Source organism: Felis catus, chromosome A1 (assembly GCF_018350175.1).
Source record: "Felis catus isolate Fca126 chromosome A1, F.catus_Fca126_mat1.0, whole genome shotgun sequence".
Taxonomy (NCBI): Eukaryota; Metazoa; Chordata; class Mammalia; order Carnivora; family Felidae; genus Felis; species Felis catus.
Genome location: NC_058368.1, coordinates 108,689,123 through 108,712,706, shown reverse-complemented (window position 1 = coordinate 108,712,706; position 23,584 = coordinate 108,689,123). Strand labels below are relative to the sequence as shown.

Genomic DNA, 23,584 nt, shown 5'->3' with positions numbered 1-23,584 from the left:
AGCTTCCCTAACCCTGTTTTGTTGTTCAAGGGTCAATTGTACATACCAATGGAGTAGTTAGGACTTGGTGCACTTCTTACTGGTGCTACCTGGGCTTCTCTGCCAGAGTATTCTGAGAAAATACTTAATTTCAGCTTCAAAATTGCACTTTAGACTTTGAATAACATGCAGGACAAAATGGCATGAATGTTTAGCAAATGGTATCTGTAGTCATATTGTGTCTCTGTGCCTCAGGTTCATGACAGTTTTATTTTTTCAAAAATGTAATAAAAATTGTTATTAAGAAGTCTATTACAGCAATCCATAACCCTGTTTGCTATTTAGTGATATGGGCCTATTATCTCAACAAAAATCATTTAATTTAGACAATTGTCAGTCCGGACACGATTTCCAGTATCACTCAAGGATTCAGCTCAAGCCCATATGATAAAATTCTCATGAAACTGTCAGAGACCCTTTCAGATAGAGCCCCACGTGGGAGGAGTCGGCCCAGGCCCTCCTACATTAATTCATCTGTCTCTGGTCAATTCATCACTGCAAAGGGACTTTGCATGAGGGGGCCTAGGATCTGCCTCATAGAAATAGGAAGTGTGAATGCTAAACCAGACCCGTACATTCCTCCTTCCGGTAGATATAGAATTCCATGGTGAGACTTTTTTTTTTTTTAACAGACTCATCATGTACCCTCAAACTTTATATTCCTGCTCTGAATTGCAATACCATCCATGTACCTATTCAAATCAGAAACCCAGGGGTCATTGAGGCTGCCTCCCTCTTTACTACCTCTTGTCCATGGAATGGGTCTTAGAACTGCTTCCTTGTCTCTGTCTCTGCCCTGAATCTAAGTATCTAAGTGTAGGTGCTTATCTGGTCCCCCATGGATTGGCCAGATCCCTCAGATTGGTTTCCCTGTTTCTAATCTTCATGTTCTCAAAGAACATTTTCACATTTCTCTTGGCGAGATCTTTCTAAAATGTGTATTTAGCCATGCCACTGCCCTGTATGAAAACCTTAAGTGCCTTCTTACAGACTCCAGCATAAAGTTTGAGCTCCTCTGTAAACTGTTGCATTAACCACTTCAGCTTCATCTCTTACCCCTTTACCTCCTACTTCATGTATCTACACCAAAAAACCACTTGGATTTCCATTCGCATGTTCTGTCTTTTCTCATTCCCACAGCTTTGTTCTTGGAGTTGTCTCTGCCTAGAATGCCCTCCATTACCCACCTCTCCTCCTTTGCTGGTTAAGTCTTACTCATCTTTTAACACTCATCTAATTTGGGAAGGCTTCCCTGGCTGGTCCTCCTTTTCCCCTACCATCACTGCCTTAGGCGCCTGTCACTGTGCATACCACGCTGTCTGATAATTGCCCGGTGTGTCTGCTCTGCTGAATGCTAGTGTGCACCTGCTGAGGGCAGGGGCACTCATGATTCTTCTTTGTGTCCTCAGTGCCTGGGTGCACAGAATAAGCACCCAGCTCATTTCTGTTGACTGGCTAAATGAAGGAGTAGGAAGGGAGAAAAGGTGGCTTGCAGACATGTTAAATAGGCTGAAATGTTACTAACCTAACTTTGACTTTTAAAAAGAGCATAGTGTTTTAATATCAATATATCTATTCTTGTATGCCTGTTACTTTTATCATGTGTACTATAAATGCTATGTTATATTCCTGATAAAGACATATTCTGCATTTGGTTTTTAGGTTAAAGCCATTCACATCCACTCTGACATGTTCTCAGTTCAGAATGGCTTGCTGACACCAACATTAAAGGCTAAGAGACCTGAGCTGAGAGAGTACTTCAAAAAACAAATAGAAGAGCTTTACTCAATCTCCATGTGAAGTTCAAGGAAAGTTCTTCTCAGTATAATGGACTGTGTAGCAATATTATAGTTACTCTTGAAAGTAATGAATCAGAATGATGCAGCTGAAAATGAATAAGCACGTGATCTTATGACCATGCCTTTTCCTGTCCCAAGAGGTCTTTAACAATATTTTCTCTATCATCACTGAGTACACTTTATTTTTATTAAAATGATATTGTAACAAGCTGCTAAAAATATCACAAATGGCAATGTAAAAATCAAGACTTTTCTCAAGGACTGTGTACCACTAAAAGTAATATATTCTCAATGTTCACAGAACTCTTATTAAACATAAAGGAAAAACATAACTGATATACTGTACTTCATTATTTGTGGAATAGTAACCTGATATAGCAAATATCTAAGCAATGTGGACTACCTCATTAGTAACTGATTGTCAAAATCACAGTTAAATCAGACTTAAAAAATTAAAATTAGGTGTACAGAATCATGCTAAAACAAGATATAATGCACATTCTACATAAATTCAGATTCTTTATACATGACAATTCTTATTGATGTGAACAAGTTTTCCCTGTCATTTTTACTTTTATGCATGAAAAATGCGATTTCAGATACTATTGAAACAAATGTTATATTTATATAACATTTTACAAAGATCTTTCAACATATTTTCTCATTTATTGAGCTCATTAAAATATTCAGGAACTACTTAGAGACAAATGTACAACTACTTCAAGGATAAAATGTGTATATCCATGGACTTCTTACCACATGAATTCTAAAAGATGTCTGTTGACTCTACAATGAATGGACCTTTGGGGAAGACTTGGGAAAAGAAACCCAGAATTATTTCTCAAGATAGACAGCAATTAATGTACCTATATTCCTTGCTGGGCTCTTCAGGCCTCCCAGTCATAGTATGTCCAGGCCAGGCCTGGGAAACCAAATATGGCTGTAATCCTGAACAAGGGGAGGAAGGGATGTTATTTCCAAAGAAAACAGTTTTTCAACAACTTAATTTTGAAGAACCTCTTCAAAACACCGCTATGAAAGTTTTTAAATCCATCATAGATGAATATCTCATAGGGCATAATTCCATTCAAAAAATCTTTAAATGCTTTTAAGCTTAACCATGGAAACCTCCTTTTTTTGCATTATGTATTTAGACACTCCTTGCACCCGAGTACCAACAATTTCTTATAATTAAAACCCAGCATGGACAACAGTTAGGTTCCAAGCTACAGACTGTGCTTCTGAAGGAGGAACCATCCCTAGGCAAGTGTTTTCTTCTATAGAGACAGGACTCTGAAAGCAGACATGGGGAAAGCGTTCACAGTCCAGAAGTTCCTTTCCCCTGGAGCAAATCCAAGCTGTAAATAAATGCTATTGGTTAAAAAACTGCATCATCACATGGGCCTACTGGATGAATCTGTATCAGTGATTACATACACTTATATTTCAGTATTGGCAAAAGTGGATCACACCTTCATCTGATGCGTTTATCCAATTCTTTACACATTCCTCTGGCATATTTCTGTCCGCAGATCCTCTACTTACACTTACAAATCTGACTTTTAGTATATGAGCTAGTTCCACGCATATTCCTTCTTAAAGGCATTTCTGAATAAATAAACTCTAAAAATTTCCAAGGCCATATCTACATAGCATTAATTTTTTTATATTTAATGTTTGACTAAAAGAGAAAATCATTATCTGAATTAGATATTCATACTCTTTTAAAATAAGGCAAGTAGCTTCACATCTTGAAGAAAATGAAGCTGACTCTCATTGTCCTTCCACTCAAAAAAATTTCAGTTGTCTCTTATTTTCAAAAGGATTTTGGACAATATAACATAAGCAAATAATGTAACACTTATTTTGGTTGTATTTTTACCTCATAGTAGTTAGATATGATTGATTATGGACAGGTAAAGATCTCTTGTTTTTCTCACTTTAAAGATCTTGTGTTTCTTCTGGCCTTCCTGATCTGTGTGTAAAGCATCACACTTGGGCCAATAAATAGGTTACAGCAAATGTGCTGAGAAAAGTAAACGGTGGGCCCTAAATATACTGCAGGTACATTTATCTATTCCTCTGTTTAACTCCACTGAATTTTTGAATAAAGAAGAAATAAAACAAGATGTGTTAATGGAAAATCCCTCTTGCTTCAGATTCCCCAACTTTATTTTGGGGGGAAAATTTTTGTATTTCTCTTTAACCAGTATAGGAAAAGGCTATGTACTTAAGATGTTCACATTTGTAGTGGACATCAGATCCGACAGAAGTCTAGAGACATAACAGATGAATTATTTTTTAAAAAATCATGTTCCTAAATGTTTGGCCTTTTATCTGTTTTTCATTCAAATGTACATTATTAATGTAATTAGGAATATAAATTAGTAATTTTCACATTTTAGAAGCCAATCCTGTGTATATTTTCAAATAGAATATACACCTTTTTTTTTTCTTTTGCCATAAAAGACATCTTTATATTGTATTATGATTCCCCCCAGGTGAGAGAGGAAACTCTGACCAGGTGTGGCATGGAGGCTTAGTTCCACATTTATTAGGGACTCACAGACTCAGAAGTTCAAGGAATAAACATACTATGTCTCCCTCATATGAGCAAGTTAACCTTTCATTCTACATGTGAGTAAAACTGCAAGCATGAGGAAAATAGAACTTTCCACTGCAATTTTTATAGTCAGGTAATGTTTTAGCAACTCGAAGTTTGCACTTAATTAGGTTGTATTACCCATCTAAGAACTGATAATCTTTTATTTTTTCTGCAGTAAAGAAAATGGATTATTCTTCATTTTCCAAATGTGTAAAGCACAAAGTTGATATAGTTATTTAGGATACAAAATACTATGAGATGAATGTAAACAATGGAAAACTGTATTTTTTGCATGAAAACAGACTACTTACAAACTTGCTTAATATCTCAGGAGAAAAAAGAATGAATAATCATATATAAAATTGATAAATTATATGTTGAGCTAAGTTGCTATATTTTTTTGCCTGTTTTTTTTTATTTTAAGGAAGCATAAACATGAAAAGAAAATGATCCTGATAATTTGAATTGTCTCTCAAGTATGCTGCACAGTCCTTTCTGTGATCCTACAATTAACTGCAGTTAAGAATGGGATTAGCATTCAAGTGAGGACAAAGCCCTAAATGAGAAATTCTTGAGTTAGAACAATGAATGGTTATAACCCAGAGGCAATAGATAAATACCTGGAATATAAGCAATTCTAACCCTTGTCCCAAACTGAAAAGGTTCTGATGAGGTGACGGTGGCTTTTAGACATTTCATTTGACTGATTAATTTTCCTTCTAAGTCATTGCAACAATTGCACGGGGTGGGGAAAAGGGGTATTTTTTGAAGAATTGCTTATTCTACATTAAATTTTTAAAACTTGAGGAAATTAAAATATTACCTTTTAAATATGCATACAAGTATCTTAACTGTAATTATCTTTTTAGTTGCTTTGTTATAATAGCATGCTTATCAAATATAAAATGCATTTATGAAAACTTTTGTAAAAAATAAAGATTTTTTCGTTTCTCAAAGTTGCTTATAATTACTATTTTATATATTTATATAGCATAGTCCCCTGATGTTAATATATTAGTAATCATTGATCATAGAGCTTATGGTAAACATTATATCAAACTTTACCACTAGTCAGCATACTCTGCACTCTCCGTAAGTGTCCCCAAACTCCAAAGATTTACAGTCCTCCCCCACCCCTGAGGTGCTCCTTTTCTTTGTGCATTTTCTGTTACCAAGTGTGTCCTGGATTTAAATGTGTACTGAATTTAAATCATTTTTATACTTTTAAAAGAACTGTATTCAAATTTTCCACTGTGATGCCCCTGAAACAGTATTTCCATGTTTTTTACCCATATATAAGCTAATGGTTATACTTTCTTAAGATGGTACATTCTGCCATGCCTAAAGTTATGCAGATTCTGCCTTCTCTGTATATTTGCTATTATCTATTCCTCCATTCTAATGGCTATTAGTATAGTTCAGGCCATTCTCATTTCTTGTCTGGAATATTACTGTTCTTTCTTAATTAGTTTTCCTGTTTCTACCCCAGCTTCTTTAAATGTCACCATCCACATTTTAGTCAGTGTGATCTTTCTAAATTGAAAATCTGGTCATGCCACTCTCCTGCTTAATATTCCTTCCATGACTTCCCAGTTTCCAGGATAAAGTTCAGACTCCCTGGTTCAGCACACAAGGCTTAGCATCTCTACTCCTGCGCTTCCTCCATTGGAGCCTTGGTTCCAGTCATATCAACTACTATATGTAGTGCCCTAAAAGCATCATGCTTTTCTGTGCCTCCATGTGGCACATATGGTCCCACTTTCATGGAATGCCATAGCCTTTAATAGCTCTGCTAACTGCCACCACGCAGCTCTTAGAACAGCTCAGTTATCCTTTTATCTGAGAAGATTCCCTCTGCCCCACTCCCACTCACGCTGTGAGTTGCTTGAGGTTATAGCCCCAGTGCAGAAGGACTAGCCCATACAGGATGCTCAAGAAATAGCCACTGAATGAAAAATCCCCTTGGCTGTTTTTCATGTGTTGCATAGCATTAAGATCACAACACCTGAAGATACATTTCCTCTGTCACTGTGGTTTTGTACAGTCTGGCCAAGTAAGCAGAAATAAACTGGTTTCCAGTTAGACCCTGAAAATTGTGGTTAGTAACACAAACAGAACTGCTCAGTGAGTCACCCCAAAAGAAAACAGAGAAGGATTGCCTCTGGACTCCAGGGAATGCTAAACCCACAAAAGAGCTACTTAAAACAAAACAAAACAACAACAAAAAAAATCTTCCTTCAGAAATCTCTTCAAAATTTGGGATTTGTTTTACCATGGAAGTTAGTTTCTCCATAACTGTTCCAACCAAACCTAGTCAAACCCATCGTGTGACCCATCGTGTGAACTGAAACACTGCTGGCAGAATTCTGAGTCTAGATATGGGAGGAGTACAAAGGGAAACGGGAGAAGTTCAATTTAACTTGATGATTGCTTGCACTGGCATTTGTGTATCTGGGGACAGAATGAGGAGAAACAGAGAGATAATTAAATTGAGACGTCTCTGCCCATCCTTTTATATGGGACACATCTCCTTCCCTTTTATAGGCTGGCACTGGGTGAAGCTTTAAACAGACCAAGTGTGTAGGGCACCTAGGTGGCTCAGTCAGTTAAGTGTCTGACTTAGGCTCAGGTCATGATCTCACAGTTTGTGAGTTTGAGCCCCACGTCAGGCTCTGTGCTGACAGCTCAGAGCCTGGAACCTGCTTTGGATTCTGCGTCTCCCTCTCTCTCTGCCCCTCACCTGTTTGCTCGCTTGCTCTTTCTCTCTCTCTCTCGCTCTCTCTCCAAAATAAACAAAACATTAAAAAAAATTTTTTTAAACAGACCAAGTGTGTCTATAGTATCTTTCATCCCCTTGCAACTGAGGGCTTCAAACTCCTTTCCTTGCTCCCCCGACCCCTTTCCCAGCCATGTGTTAGGAAGAACAGGGTCATGACAAGCACACTAGCCAAATGCCAGGAGACTCATGCCACCTATGCCAATCATCTGTCATAACGAGCCTCCCTAACCTGTAGTTTCCTCAGCTGCAAAATGAGGGGTAAATTAGATCATCTTCAAGGACCCCTTTTGGCTCAAGAAATCATTCCAAAGGTTATTTCCAGTTTTGAAACCCTATGCATTAACTTCCATAAACCTTTACTTGATGGCATTTCAGTAAATGGAGATCAGTATAGCGAGACAATTAAGGAATAGGGACACCAAAGCACAGATCAGCTTTTGCTTTAAGCTCTTTTCCTTTTTCATTGTTTCTTCCCTTTCTAGGTGTAAGGCATGGAAGGATCCATACCTCCCACAAGTCATTTAAGAACTCCGAGTTTTTTTCACAACAGCCTCCAAAGAGAGAGAGGAGAGCCTGGAGACCTGACTTGTAAACTAGAGACTGCTTGTCAGCATGTTATGGATGTGACTAAAGAAAGGAGGTTGAAATATGATAATTGCTTTGTGTTGCAACAAGACTTTGAGATCCTAGACTGAAGGACCATTTCTAACACACTTCTGTATCCCCAGGACCTACCAGAATGCCTAACACAGACTAAGGTGCTAAGTAAGTATTGATTCAGTGACTCAAAACACTGTATCTAACTAGGTAGGAATTCCTACCTTCTGTTCTTTATAAAGCTAAGTTTTAATAATTGTATATTAAATCGATTGTTGTGACTTTCTGTGAGCAAATTTTAAATTTTAAAAAGTTCAGAGGAATTTAATTAGGAAAACATTGTGGCTATATGTGTGCTATAGTCATACATACAATATTGGAACATCACAAGTCTTTGAGTTTTTGTAATTTTATATCTACAAATGCATTTTTTAATGTGAAATGTCATTTTAAAAATATGAAGATGGTTATTATATGCACAATATGCTTATCAGATGCAGCCAGGTGGTTCAACCAGGATGTATGGAGAGAGGGAAGTCATTCCTACGTTCCTGCAATGAGGCAGAGCAAACAAGCTGAGCCCCAGGACACTAGGAGGTAAGAAATTCTCTACCTTGACCATAAAGCTGCCCAGATGTCCAGGAGATAGCTCCTGGATGGGGCGAAGGGATTCTTCTTACCCTTAAGAAGAAATCTCCTGGAAGCAAGGTCTTTGAATGCTAACTCTCAAATGCCACGGCTCTCCAATAAACTGGTGGCCCCGGAACTGAAGTTGATTGCTCAGGAGGATATTCTCTGCTGGTAATGTGCTTTGGTTGCTGTCTGACTTTCCCTGCACTGAGTCAGGCTGACCACCGCACTCCGCCCCCCCCCCCCCCAAGACTCCCTATGTTCGGAGACCTAAAACATTACTGAGGCATTAATGCAATGTTTATAATGAGATGGGCTAAGCCATCGTTAGCACGCACGTGATGAGCTCAACACATTAAGGGAAAAATAAAAAGCAAAGGTTGCAACCACCAGGAAGATTAAAAGGCTTTTTCCCATAAGCTTCTCTTCAAGTGTGAGATGAGACAGCCAGCGCCACTAGACCTGCAACCACGCGGGCCTACCGCCAAATACCAGGACGCCTCACCTCCAGGGGGGCGGGGCGGCCTTCACGTCACTCAGTTTCCCAGAAGCCAGCGCACGGCTTGGACTAGATTAAAAAAAAAAAAAAAAAAAACAGGCGGGAGCGAGGCGGGCTGCTCCAGTCAGTCCAGTGTAGCAGTTGGTTCCGTGGGCTGTCGCCTTTTCTCCGCCCAGCTCTTGTTATACTGCTCCGCAGGCAGCTTCTGTGCGTGGACGCTGAAGCACTCAGACCCTAGCTTGCTTCCTCCGGAAGGCGATGAGAGAGGCTGTGGAGGGCCAAGAGGCCCCTAAGGCCTTGGGGGGTAGGGTGGCAATGTGGCCGCTACGGGTGTATACCCGCAAGAAGCGGGCTGGCCAGAGGCTCAACCTAACCCCGACGCCGGAGCTAGGCCCCACCGTGAAGGCGGAGGCCCCTCCAGGTCCAGACAGAAGGCACTCTGCGCACTGTAAGCCCGGGTGGGCAAGCCTGTGGCGCGGCACTCGGGGTCGGCAAACGCGAATGGCGGGGGCGGCTAGGCCTCGGCCCAGGGAAACCCGAGGCCGGCAAACGGGCCTCAGGGCTTCTCCCTGAAATATGCCGCCCTCTTTTAGGCCTGAAAGGAGAAGCGCCCTGTTTGCCGAAGATCTCAGAGAAAGCCGAGTGGAGTGGGCGGGGAGTTAGCCGCTCTAGGCCGCCGAGGTGCGTAGCCACTGGTGCCAAGCCCATGCCTCTGGCCCCCCTCAGAATTTTCATCCTCATTTTCTGCCAATTGCCGACTTCTCCTTCCGAGAGTCAACGAAGAAAATAGGTGGAATACTGTGATTTCGCTCCTCCCACAATATAGGCCCAGAATTTTTTAAAGAGCAGTTTTGCCAAGTTACGTAAAAGCAAGTGAGCTCAAATCTTCAGAAAGCATTCGCACCATCAGTTGGGTATTGGTACAATTAACCCACTGGGGTCTTTTTCTTAATGGCGTCCCCACATGGCCTTTCAGATTCTGAACAGTATGAACAGAGACGTGGAAAGCCAAGTCCAGACCGTGCAAACTAATTGCGTTGTTTGTTTGTTAGCACTCAGTTAAGAGTTACAGGACAGAAAAGCCTGCGTGGAAATAGCACTAGTGAAGAGCCCTGGGATGAGAAGATTGCTCCATTGAGTGTATGTATATTTCTCGTACGGACCTTGGGTAAACTTACAGCAGAGACCAGCGGTAACTGATGCGCCTGTAGATTAAAATGTAGTATAGTCTTTGTTTAATAGAGAATACATGGCTTCGTAGCATTTTTACAAACGCTGGTGTTTTCTCTTTAGACAGGGCCTTGAAGTTCTGATTCTGGTGGATTCATAGCCACATTTTTTATTTTTAATTTCCCTTGACAAAAATTTGAGAAATGCCCATTACTGAGTATATGTAAGTTTTTCTTAGGAACTCCCTTGTGTTGAGGAGCACTTAAAAGCATTTCAAAGTCATTTCCATGTTTTCTTTTTGACTTTCCGTTAACAACTAGAAACAGTGTTCGTTACCATTAGTATATTATATAATTTCTTGACCTACTGTACTTAATATGGATTCTGTACAGTATTTTAAAGATACATAGCAGTAGTTTGGAGAAACTCAGATTTTAAAAATTGCTTGTGACTCATCTACCATTAGCATTAAATAGTCATGTTCCAGTGCTTTAGCTTACATATATCTCTAAAACATGTGTTTTGGGGGTGGGCAGTTTCAACAAAGGCATTTTTTTAAAGGATTTTACCCCAGATTTTAACACTGTTAAGTGTTCGTTGTAGATGATCCAGACTATGCCAAAAAAACAAGTGTTTAAAAAGTTTCTTCTACTTTTTATATATTTTTTCTACATTCCTTTTTTTCTGTGCCTTTTTTTAAATTTAAAAGTTGTTGTCTGATTGTATATTCCTCTAACATTAAGTGGTCTCTAAAAATATGATTTTTAGTGTCTGCATAGTGCTTTGTCTTATAGATATACTGTAATTTGTATGACTTTTTCCTGTGGTTGGAGGATTGAAATTGTTTCCAAGGTTTTGCCATCTTAGATATCAATGGGCATTGTACCACAGAAGTTTTTTGTGTACACTCAAATTGTCACTCTAAGATAAAAAATTTTGCAGTGGGTCAAGGGTTGAATCATTTTTAATTCATGTTGGGCAGTTGGCACCATTTTATCTGATAATTTGAAAACACATATATTTGATAGATGAAAAGTAACATGTTATCTGATTTTCCATTTCTCTGAATACTAGTAAAATTGATACTTTTTTTCTCATTTTATTGGCTATCTATGTTTCTTTTTTGGTGAAATGTTTATTCATTATATGTTGAAGGGAGTTACACTTTTATACACATATATAACAAATACTTTTATATTTGTTTGCCTTTAATTGTATTTCTCATATTTTATTTAGACTTATCAGTCTTTTGATTTATTTTGCCTTCCTATCTAGAGAAAGAAAAACTTTTCCTACCTAGGTGGTAAGAAGAATGTTCACCTTCTAGGTGCTGGTTTAACCTACAGTAGTTAGTTGACTAGTATATTGCTGACTCTGTAGATGTGCCCACATTATTATATTTCAGTATTTATTTTTAGATTTAATATTAAATATCAGATTACATCTGTGATCAGGAAACTGAAAGAATCTATTATACATATGAAGCTGATACACAAAGTTCAGTTTTTCGTTTCAAAGTAACCAAATCAATGTGATATAATAAAATATAAAAATATTCAGTCTCATAGTTTGTGCTATACCTTTAATTCTTATTTCACTTAGGAGTCAATGACTGATGACCTCCAGGTTGACAGTAGTTCATCGAGTAGTGAGCTAGTATCAGGTAAGACTGCCAGATATGAACTCTCTCAACTTTCTTTCTTCTGAACATAAGCATCCATTTGTATTTTTGTTTCATCTTCCCATCTTAGTGGAAGAGGTATCTTTCTCCTAGTCCAAGGTGAATCCATCTGCCTGTGCAATGGACCTCATCCTCATAGCTTTCAAGTACACACCAGGAAATTAAAATTGTTATAAATGCTACAAAAGAGATTGATTTGACTGTAACAAATTGAGTTTAGCTGGAGAGATTAGGGAAAGCTTCTATGAAGGAACAGCAATTGAATTGCGTTTGGAAGAAAAGGAGAAATTAGCTATGCAAAGAGGTGAGTTAAGAGCCACCCAGGCAGAGGGAATAGCAAAGACCGTAACTTGGGATTAAGCCTTACGTGTTCAATGAACTGAAAGAAGTCCAGTGTGGTTGTTGGTCAGAAAGGAAGGGTAAATGCAATATTAAGACAAGGTTGAACACACACAGAGGCCTTGCCGAGCCTTGTAGGCCATGTCAAAGATGTGGCTGTTTATATTTGGAGCAGCAGGAAGCCACTGGAGTCTTTTACTTAGGAAGATATATGATCACATTGGCTACAGTATGGAAAGAAGCATGAATGGATGCAAATAGACCAGATAGGAGGTTATTACAGTATTTTAGGGGAGGAATGATGGCACTTTGTACTAAAGGATGACATTGAAAATGGAAAGAAGTGAGCCTAGCTCATGACCATTTTAGGAAACGAAACTGACAGAATTTGGCAAATGAAGAATGAAGGAGATGGAAGTATCAAAGATGACACCTGTTTCTGGCTTGCATAACTGGATACAAGGTGGTGCCATTTACTGAAAAAAAATCTCGTTTGAGGGAAAGGTCATAAATTATGTTTTTAATATATTAGGTTATGGGTGCTTTTAAGATGAATAAGTAGAATGCCAAATAGGCAAGTTGGATATGGATGATTGCTGATAGAAATTTATGAGCCATCTACATATTGGTGTAATTGAAGTTATTTTTGAATACAAGAAAGGATGCCATCAGCACACCAGAATTACTGAGGAATTCTTAAAAGCAGATGAGATCAGATTGCTGAATATTTGAGAATATTTGAAGAGCAGAGAAAAACCACTGCAGAGATAAGAGCTCTAGAGACATTCCAAATAGTTGGTGAATAAATGCAAAAAAACCCAAAGCAAACCAAAACAAAACAAAAAAAAACCCTATAATAAAAAGGACCCTGAAGGAATTGTCAAGGTGATAGATAGATTAAGCACTGCATTTTGCCACTATGTGACCTGGTTCCTCTGCCTCATCCTTTGCTTATTTTGGAAACATTGGCAGCTGACAATGCATGCTGCCAGGATAAACCCTGAGAACTACTCCTAAGGAAAGTGAACTGAGGGTTTAGTTCTTAAGTATCAATGCTGGGACTGGGGTGAGAAGCAGAAGAGAGTCTGTAGTAAATCCAGATTACCACAAGGATAGCAGAGGGAGAAAAAGGTAAAAGAGGTAGATTATGCTTGTTAACCCCAGGGTAAAGATGTAGTATGGCTCCCTGAAGTGGAAATTCTGATAAAGGAGCCTTCTAGTGTGTACACTAGCCGGACAATTAAAATAGTGCCCCATTTTACCTACAATACCTGAAACTGCAGGAGGACATCACCATGTAGAACATGGGTTCTCAGCATGTCTCATTACACTTCTAAGAAATCTCCAGAGCTAGGCTGCTGTTTCAGAATTTATACACACTGCTGTAAAAATGCATATTTTCAAGCAGAGATATGAACAGACAACTAGGAACACCCAAACCTTTGAATAAAACCAGTGACACAGAAGAGAGGCAACAAATCAAGCAAACAGAGTAATGCTTGAAGAACTAGAGAAAAACTAAATATCTCTTTAAAGACAAGAGGCCCCTGGATCCATAATATAACAGCCCTATTTTAAAAAATTAATGGTCCTTGGAACATAAAAATATCATCAAATTTAAAAACTCAGTAATTGAGCCTAATATTGAAGTGAATTCAGCTCAAAATCAAATTAGCTAGCTAGAAAATAGAATAGAGAAATATTTTCTAGAATATAGTGCAAAAGAGCAAGGGAGCTGCTCAACAAATGCTTTTCCTTACGTCTTTCTTCTTTGCCTGGTTAATATCTACTTATTCTTCAAGAAAAAAAAAATTCCGGTGCTGTCTCTACTGGGAAGCCTCTCCTGACCCCTCTTCTTTGTATATGAGTTGTTTTTTCTTGGAAGTTCTGTGGCACTTTTTGTATACTTCTATCAGGACTTAAAACAGCAGTATAATTGCTTTTGTTACTCTTGAATCTAAAGCTGTTGAGAATAAGCACTACCTTTTATGTTCCTATCCCATATTTGGGACATCATATAATTTCAAATGCTTGTTGAATGAGTTTTATACTCTGTTTAGAGGAAATAAACTAACCATAATTATTATTTTGTAAAATTGTAGTTTAAATACACAATATATGTCCTTGGTTACTAGATTTATAAAGTTGATGTGTGAAAGATATAAGGAAATAGAAAATAGTCTCTAATTTACAACTGGTTGTATCCTTTTTTAAAATTTATTTATTTAAATTGAAGTTAGTTAACATACAGTGTAGTATCCGTTTCAGATGCAGAACCCAGTGATTGATCGCTTACATAGAACACCCTTGCTTATCCCAACAAGTGCCCTCCTTAATTTCCATTACCCATTTAGCCCATTCACCCACCCTCCCCTCCAGCAACCCTCAGTTTGTTCTCTGTATTTAAGAGTGTCTTATGGTTTGCTTCCCTCTCTGTTTTTATCTTATTTTTCCTTCCCTTCCCATATGTGCATTTGTTGTGTTTCTTAAATTCTACATAAGTGAAATCATACGCTATTTGTCTTTCTCTGATTGATTTATTTTACTTAGCATAATACACTCTCTTTTCATCCATGTTATTGCAAATGGCAAGATTTCATTCTTTTTGATCACCAAGTAGTATTCCATTATTTATATATATGTATATATATATAAATCTTTTTTGTTTAAAAAAGATGTGGTGTGTATATATGTATATGTGTGTATATATATATATGTGTATATATATATATACACACCACATCTTTTTTATCCATTCATCATTCGATGGACATTTGGGCTCTTTCCACAAAATGGTTATTGTTGATAGAACTGCTATAAACACAGGGGTGCATGTGCCCCTTTGAATCAGCATTTTTGTATCCTTTGGATAACCTAGTAGTGCCATTGCTGGATTGTAGGGTAGTTGTATTTTTAATTTTTTGAGGAACATCCATACTGTTTTCCAGAGTGGCTGCACCAGTTTGCATTCCCACCAACAGTGCAAAAGAGTTCCCTTTTCTCTGCATTCTCACCAACGTCTGTTATTTCCTGAGTTGTTAATTTTAGCCCTTCAGATAGGAGTGAGATGGCATCTCGTTGTGATTTGTATTTCTCTGGTGATGTAGGCTCATTGATTTTTAAATGGAATAACTAGATTACCCTTTATTCTCAACTTGTTAGTTTACAGTTAGTGAGTTACTTATATATAAAACTTGTATTTTGGGGTAAAAAATCACAATAGAAGCTAAGGAGCATAAGGAATAAATTATAAAACTTGGGAAAGCAATGGAAAAGATTATAATGCATTTTTCTACATAAAAAACAAGTTATTTTCTAAGGTTTAAGTTAAAGTGGTGTACAATTGTATGCTTTTTCAGTCATTTATATAAGTAATTTTACATTCTCTGTATAAAACTGCATGTATATTTCTACATATTTGAATTCTTAGGATTTTGAGTGTGTTTACTGTTGAAACATTTTACCTTTTTTGTTTGTTTATTCTATAGGACAAAGTTTGCAGCATGATATTTCTAGTTCTCTTCTGAGCTATTCATTCACAGACTCTTACACGGAATGCAAGAGTTTTGAAGAGAGTTTAAGTAGTTTCCCATCACCTGAACTCTTCAGAGGATCAGATTATTTAGGTGAGAAAACAATTTCAACCTTAAGCTGACCCACTATAGAAATTGTTCCTTTGGGGGCGCCTGGGTGGCGCAGTCGGTTAAGTGTCCGACTTCAGCTCAGGTCATGATCTCGCGGTCCGTGAGTTCGAGCCCCGCGTCGGGCTCTGGGCTGATGGCTCAGAGCCTGGAGCTTGTTTCCGATTCTGTGTCTCCCTCTCTCTGTGCCCCTCCCCCGTTCATGCTCTGTCTCTCTCTGTCCCAAAAATAAATAAAAACGTTGAGAAAAAAAAAATTAAAAAAAAAAAAAAGAAATTGTTCCTTTGTCCACAAATCCTCCAATGAATAATGTTCCTTTTGAGAAGGTGTGCTTGTCTTCCTCTTTAAAACTTCCTGCCCTCACTCACTATCCACTGAGTATTCCAGGCTCAGTCACATAGGACTGTACATCAAAAGCCACCAGATAAGAAAAGGATGAAGACATTAGGGAATGACCCAGAAACAAGCCAATTTGCATTATGGTATCCCAGAGAAGCTCACAATTTGGATGCCCCAATACTTGTAAAAAGATATATCTGAAATGTAGAAGATGTGGTGACTACTTACTTAAATAGAACATGGAGATTTATTCTTTTGGGTATTTTGAAACTGAGGAACTCTGGAATGGAGGATACTAGGCACTGTTAATAGCAAGGATCGTGGAATTTGAAATGCTGATCCCAATTACTCATTCCCCTGGAGTAGTATCATATGTTCACACCCTTGCCATATCCTTGTAGTGGTGGAATGAACTTTCTCCCTGTTTGGCTTTGGTGCAGTAATGGAAATGTGACTTGCTTTGGGCAATAAGATATAAACAGATCTTTGAAATATGCTTAAATGGTTGGGCTTGTCCTCTTAAACTTTTAACATTGTGAGATGAATATATCCTAATTAGCTTCTGCCTCCCCTGTGGGGACCCCAGAATGAGAGGTATGGGACAGAATAGTCCCAGACAACCTGCAGACTGCAGGGAGCTGTCCCATCTGATCAGCAGGTCTGTAATCTGAAGCAGACCTGCCTGAGCCAACCAGTACACATGGGAATAAGAAGTAAATGCTTTCATATCATGCCAATGAGATTTGGGGGTTATTATACATAAAAGGCAACTGTCTCAGATACTGTACTGAATGAAGAAGAGGGGAAATTAAATGAAAATGTACATCTGAATTGTGAGACCTTCTCGACTAATGCCTATTCCCATCCCAACCCAACATCCCATTTCTCTGCTCAGCTTCCAAAATACTAGCACCCAGACTTGAACTTTCTAGGCAGGAGAATGGAAGATTCTTTCCTAACAAATCTGAGCAACCATAAAGAAAGTACCTAAAGATACTGACTTCAGTACCCCTTCAGTGAAACTGACAAGAACACTCTGCACTGAAACCAACTCTGTGACAAGCCCAAACAAGGCCAGAGATTCCACTTAGCCTTTTAGGGCTCCCTCTTAAATAAGAGGAGAGCCAAGGATCATCAGTCTTCTTGAGGAAGTCTTCTAAGAAAACACATAGTGATCAAAACAAAGGAAAATATATAGAGAGTGACATCAGCAAGATGTTGGAATAAGAAGCCCTGATCCATTCTTCCCCCCATGGACACACCAATTCAACAGCAATACATGGACTTTTTCCCTTTGTGAGAAATCTGAAACTGGTTAAAGGGACTCCTGCACCTCAAGCATGTATGGGACCAGCCATAACAAAGCCAACAGGAATTGGCAGGAAACCCCTAAGTCCCATCTTCTCCCTGGTTAGGGAAGAAAAGAACTGAACCATGCGTGAAATGTTGTAAATTTTCTGGGACCTTCCCAAAGGATTGGCTAGTCTCTTGCCTGTCTCAGAGTGCTACCCAAGGGAATGACTTCTTTCTCAATTGTCTTAAAGTGCTGATGGGACCTGGTATATTCTAGATGCCTATTGGCCACTGACAACAAATAAGGTGTGTGAGGAAACCTTAAGAGACTCATAGAACACAATTAAACAGAGCAACTTTTAACTTTAAACTTTATAGGAGTCTCAGAGGGCAAAGAGATGAGGGAGGGAGAGAGGGAGAAAAAGAAAGAAGGGAGGGATAAGGGTAAAAGAAAGAAGACGAGAGAGGGAGGAATAGGAAGAAAGAGTAAGGGGCTGAAAGGAGGGTGAGGGAAAAAGAAAGAGAGCCTGCCAGAAAGTTTATTCACAGAAATAATAGCTGCAAACTTACCCAATTTGGGGAAGGAAATGCACGTGCAGACCTAGGAAGCCCAATGAATCTCAGATAAGGTAACCAAGTAAATCCACACAGGGACTCATAAATTATCAAAAGTCAAATTTTGACTTTTAATAATTTGACTGTTTAATAATTTTGACTTTTTTAATTTTGAAAGCAGTAGTAGAAAAGCAACTTGATATGTACACGGGAACCCCTATTAAACTATCATTGGGTTCTCAGCAGAAACCTTGCAGGCCACAAAGGGTAGAATGATCTGTCAAAGTGGTGAAAGTAAAGAAACTGTCAACCAGCAAAACTATCAATAGAAACAAACAACATCAATGGAATATTGTTCAGCCATAAAAAATGAAATTTTCCCCTTGCAACAATATGGATAGAGCCAGAGAGTATAATGCTAAGCAAAATAAGTCAGAGAAAGTCAAATACCATGTGATTACACTCATAAGTGGAATTTAAGAAACAAATCAAATGAACAAGGTGGGGGGGGGGGGGAGATAAGTCAAGAAACAGACTCTTAACTATAGAGAACAAACTGATAGTTACCAGAAGGCAGGTGGGTGAGGGATGGGTGAAATAGGTAATAGGGATTAAGGAGTATATTTGTCCTGATGAGCACCAGGTGGTTAAAATAAAAACTCAAAAAGAAATGAAGAGATAAGGAGTTTCTTAAACGAAAGCTGAAAGAGTTAATCACCACTAGACTCACCTTACAAAAAAAAATGGTAAAAGGAGTTCTTTAAGTTGAAATATAGGACTCTAAACAGCAACACAAAAGCATATGAAAATATAAAACTTGCCAATAAGTATATAGATAAATATAAAATAATACTGTAACAGTGGTATTTAAATCTCTTTTAATTCTAATATAAAAGACTAAAGTATTAAAAATAAAAATATGTTAATGGATACACAACATAAAAAAATGTAAACCATAACATCAGTAACACAAAATGTGTGTGAAGGGAGAAATAAAAGTATAGAGTTTTTGTATATAATGGAAGTTGCTATCTGATTAAAATAGATTGTTAAGACTGTATTTTATATAAGCACCATGGTAACCACATTAAAAATGCCTATAGAAAATACACAAAAGAAAAATAGAAAGGAGTCAAAGCATATCAGTCTAAAAATAATCAATGAAACACAAATGAAGATGGCGAGAGAGGAAAAGGGGTAAAAGAACTATAAGACAAAATAATTAACAACATAGTAATATTCTTTCCCTATCAATAATTACTTCAAATGTAACTGGTTTAAATTCCCCAATCAAAAGACACAGAGTGGCTGGATGGATTTTGAAAAACAAGGTCTATATGCTATCTACAAAAGACTCTACATTTCAAGACACACATAGGCTGAAAGTGGAGCAATAGGAAAAGATAATCCATATAAATGGTAACCAAAAGAAATCAGGAGTGGCTCTACTTATATCAGATAAAACATCTGTTAAGTCAAAAACTATCACAAGACACAAAGACATTATATAATGATGAAAGGGTCAATTAATCAGGAACATATAACAAATATAAAGAAATATGCACTCAACATCAAAGCACCTAACAGATAAACACTGACAGACCTGAGGGCAAAAATAGACATCCATACAGTAATGAAGACTTCATTACTCCCATTTTCAATAAATAGAAAAACCATACAGAAAATTGACACTTTTTTGAATTCAAAATATATTGCAAAACTACAGTAATTATAACAGTATGGTACTGGCATAAAGATAGACATGTAGATGAATAGAATAGAGAGAAATGATTTTAAACAATGGTGGCAAGAATACACAGTGGGGAAAGAATAGTCTCTTCAACAAACAATGTTGGGAAAACTGGACTTCCATTGCTTCTTGGCCTTTTGTCTAAGATCAAGTGTGGGAAAACTGGACTTCCACCTACAAAAGGATGAAATAAGACCAATACCTTATATCATACAAAAAACCCAACTCAAAATGGATTAAAGACTTAAACATAAGACCAGAAACCATAAAACACATGGAAGAAAACATAGGGGAAAACCCTCATGATACTTAATGATTTCTTGGATGTAACACCAAAAGCACAGGCAACAAAAGCTAAGTTAGACAAGTGAGATTACATAAAACTAAAAACCTGCACAGCAAAATAAACAACAGAGTGAAAGGGCAACATACAAAAAGGGAGAAAATATTTGCAAAACACTTATCTGATAAGAGATTAATGTTAAAAAATATATAAGAAACTCCTATAACTCAGGGGGAAAAAAATGAACAAATAACCCCGTTACAAAATGGCCAAAGGACTTGAATAGACATTTCCCCAAAGAAGATATACTGATGGCCAACAAGTATATGAAAAGATGCCAACATCACTAATTATCAGGGATATGCAAATCAAAACCACAATGAAATGTCACCTCACCTGTTAGGATGATTATTATTTTTTAAAAAAGTGGGGGGGATCCTGGGTGGCTCAGTCGGTTAAGGATCCACCTTCGGCTCAGGTCATGATCTCACGGCTCATGAGTTCAAACCCCACGTCAGGCTCAGAGCCTGGAGCCTGCTTCAGATTCTGTCTCTCTCTCTCTGTCCCTCCCCCACTCATGATCTGTCTCTCTCTCAAAAATAAATAAACAAAAAAATAAGTGTTGACAATGATGTAGAGAAATTGGAACACTTGTACATTGTTGTTTGGACTGTAAATGGTGCAACTGCTATGGGGAACAGTGTCGAGGTTCCTCAAAAAATTAAAAATAGAACTACCATGTGATTCACCAATCCTACTTGTGGACATTTATCCAAAATAATTGCAATCAGGATCTTAAAGAGATGTTTGCGCCCATATCTATTTCAGCATTATTCACAATAGCTAAATGTGGAAACCATCTATGTTTTCATTGATTTATGAATGGATAAAAGAAATATGGTATATGCAGATGATGGAATATTATTCAGCCTTAAAGGGAGTTCCTGCCATATGCAACAACCTGAATGAACCTTAAGAATAAGTAAAATAAGTAAAGTAAATAAGTAAAGTAAGTAAAGTAAAATAAGTAAAATAATAAGTAAATGATAATTAAAGTAAATTAAGTAAAATAAGCCAGTAACAGAAAGATAAATACTGTATCATTCCTCTTGCATGAGATATCTAAAATAGTCAAATTCATAGAATTAGAGGGTAGAATGTTGGTTGCCCTGGCCTAGAATGAGATAGACATGGGAAGCTGCTATTCAACAGGTATTAAGTATCAGTTTTGTAAGATGAATAGGTTCCAGAGATCTGCTATACAACACTGTGATACACTATACTAAACAATATTGTACACTTACAAATTTGAGAGGGTAGATTGATGTTAAGTGTTCCTACCACAATAAAATTAAAAATTAAAAGTTAAGAAAAGGAACCAAGCAGAAATAGAAACACAAGGAGAAAAAAATATATTGAAAAAATAGTCTCACTGACATAAAATGTATATTGTGTTCATTAAATAAGAATAGGGTGCTATGAAAAAGGGAATATTCAGATCATGAATGCAATAGCAGAGAGAAATTTAGTAGAAGGATTAGAAATTAGGGTTGGGGAGGAAAAAAAAGGAAAATAAAGATGAAAGGTTGCTACTCAACAGAGATAAGTTAGTGGAGGAGTATATGATATCCAATATCAAATGAAAGCAGTTTCAGACAAAGATGGTGAAAGAAACAAGAGGAAAATTACCAATGTTATAATGCAAGAACAGTTTCCTAGCGTTAAAGAATATGATTTCTGTGTTAAAAGGGTCACACTGTGCCTACCACAATTGATGAAAAACACCAAGATGAAGCATTGTGAAACTTTAGAACACTAGAGAATAGAATGAAAAGAATGAATTTATAGAACTTGGTAAAGTTTGGGATTAAATAGATGAAAAATACAGAGAAACCTAAACTAACAAAAAAGACTGACTGACTCCAGGGGGTAGAAATGATTGTTATGGTGTACAAGAGTAAATAGCATTTTTATGGCAACTTATTATTATAATGTCTATACCGAATATTGATCTAACTAAATATGTAATATAATATCAGGATAATGGGAAGTGTGGAAAAGGTGGGGACAGGGATGTAAGAGAGAATAACCTCATTCTTGCGTAGTGGGAAGTTAATGGAAAGTTTAAAACTGACATCAAGTAATACTAGCATGTTATTTAATGGGACGTAGGTATAATTTATACATAAAATATTAAAAGGAACCTCATAGGTATGCTGTCTGTCTCTTATGTCAATAATGTTTATGGGTCAAAAATCCATGAAAGAAAGTAGATTACAGTACTGAAATAGGCCAAAGAATATTTACTATTCTGATGCCTTCAAGACTTGTCTTTTTTCTCTGTCTTACCCAAATCTTTAATTGCCACAGCTTAGTATGGCTGGGGCCTTTGGAGTTGGGGGAGGTAACCTACTACTTGTGTGCTCTTGTTCAAAGTTGTGTGCCATTTCTGCCTGCTGTTTTAGATTGGAAATGTCCCAGGTTGGAAGAACACCTGCAATGCAAGAATTCCACTCTTCTGGATACCAGTAAAGCAATAGCAATAGAGAAGGTACCACAGTTTTCAGACCTCTCTGCAATTTTAGGTGAGTTTTCACATTCTTTTTTCTTATGTCACAGAGGAAAACCCTCATCTATATCAGAAAAACAAAGTAATTTTTTGAATGATTTATAGCTAAGTTTATCAATTAGCATTATCTTTGGCTACAAATAACATAGCGGTCTCCTGTTTTATAACTTTTATTTTGAAGTAATTTTAGACTTGCAAAAAAGTTGCAAAAATAGAGAATTCCCTTATACATCTCACCCAGTTTTCCGTAATGCTGTCTTATATAACATTAGTACAATGATCAGAGTCAGAAAATTAACACTGGCATAAAACTACTAATTAAACCTTATTTGCATTTCACCAGTTTTTCCACCAATCTCTTTTCTTGTGTTTCAGGATCAAACATTGCATCTGATTGTTACTTCTTCTTTAGTCTACTATAGTCTGTAACAGTTTCTCAGTCTTTGTTTGTTTTTCATAATCTTGGTACTTTTGAAGATTACTCATCAGTTATTTTATAGAATGTCCCTCACTTTTGAATTTGTCTAATGTTTTCTTATGATTAGAATGAGCTTATACAATGTTTTAAAGAACACTGCAGAAATGATGTTATGCCTTTTTCAGTACATTGTATTAAATTCTTGATGTCAGTATATCATATTACTGGTGATACTAAACTTCATCACTTGATTAAGGTGGTGTCTGTGGTTTTCTGAATAGTTAAGTTACTAGTTTGCCTTTGTGGTTAATAAATATCCAGAGAAGATAGTTTGAGACCCTATAAATCCTGTTTGTCCTCAAATTTTCATTCACTGATATTAGTATTCATCAGAGGAACTTGACTATAACAGTTATTATGCTGGTGTTTGTTTAATGGTGATTTTCTATTTTTTGCTTCCCTGCTACATTCACTAATTGAAATTCTACTGTAAAAGAATTGTATCTTTTCTGCTGTTTATTCAGTTGTTTATAGCAGTATTAATTCATGAATATTTATTTTATGTGTTAAAATACAATATTTTATTTACTTATTTACA

The 23,584-nt window shown here is 37.1% G+C and overlaps 2 protein-coding genes across 12 annotated transcripts in view; both read left to right on the top strand.

Moving 5' to 3' along the window:
- The window catches only part of ACSL6 (acyl-CoA synthetase long chain family member 6), a 65,724-nt gene extending 57,883 nt beyond the window's left edge, over positions 1–7,841 (top strand). For 7 of the 8 annotated variants that reach the window (XM_023254930.2, XM_045058680.1, XM_011281980.4 and 4 more), the window contains one exon: positions 1,702–2,170. In XM_023254930.2, the coding sequence (XP_023110698.1) occupies positions 1,702–1,839 (138 nt within the window). In that variant the 3' untranslated portion in view covers positions 1,840–2,170. Of the gene's footprint in view, positions 1–1,701; positions 2,171–7,704 lie in introns of those variants that run through there. The other variant, XM_045058681.1, reaches the window with a different exon arrangement.
- Positions 7,721–23,584, top strand: part of MEIKIN (meiotic kinetochore factor) — an 80,429-nt gene continuing 64,565 nt past the window's right edge. Inside the window, exons 1-7 of one of the 4 annotated variants that reach the window (XM_023254922.2) lie at positions 7,721–7,862; positions 7,951–7,987; positions 8,314–8,416; positions 10,001–10,088; positions 11,721–11,781; positions 15,627–15,764; positions 22,465–22,584. In XM_023254922.2, the coding sequence (XP_023110690.1) occupies positions 8,376–8,416; positions 10,001–10,088; positions 11,721–11,781; positions 15,627–15,764; positions 22,465–22,584 (448 nt within the window). In that variant the 5' untranslated portion in view covers positions 7,721–7,862; positions 7,951–7,987; positions 8,314–8,375. Of the gene's footprint in view, positions 7,988–8,313; positions 8,417–8,745; positions 9,397–9,541; positions 9,630–10,000; positions 10,089–11,720; positions 11,782–15,626; positions 15,765–22,464; positions 22,585–23,584 lie in introns of those variants that run through there. The other 3 variants (XM_045058682.1, XM_023254917.2, XM_019831716.3) reach the window with 3 other exon arrangements.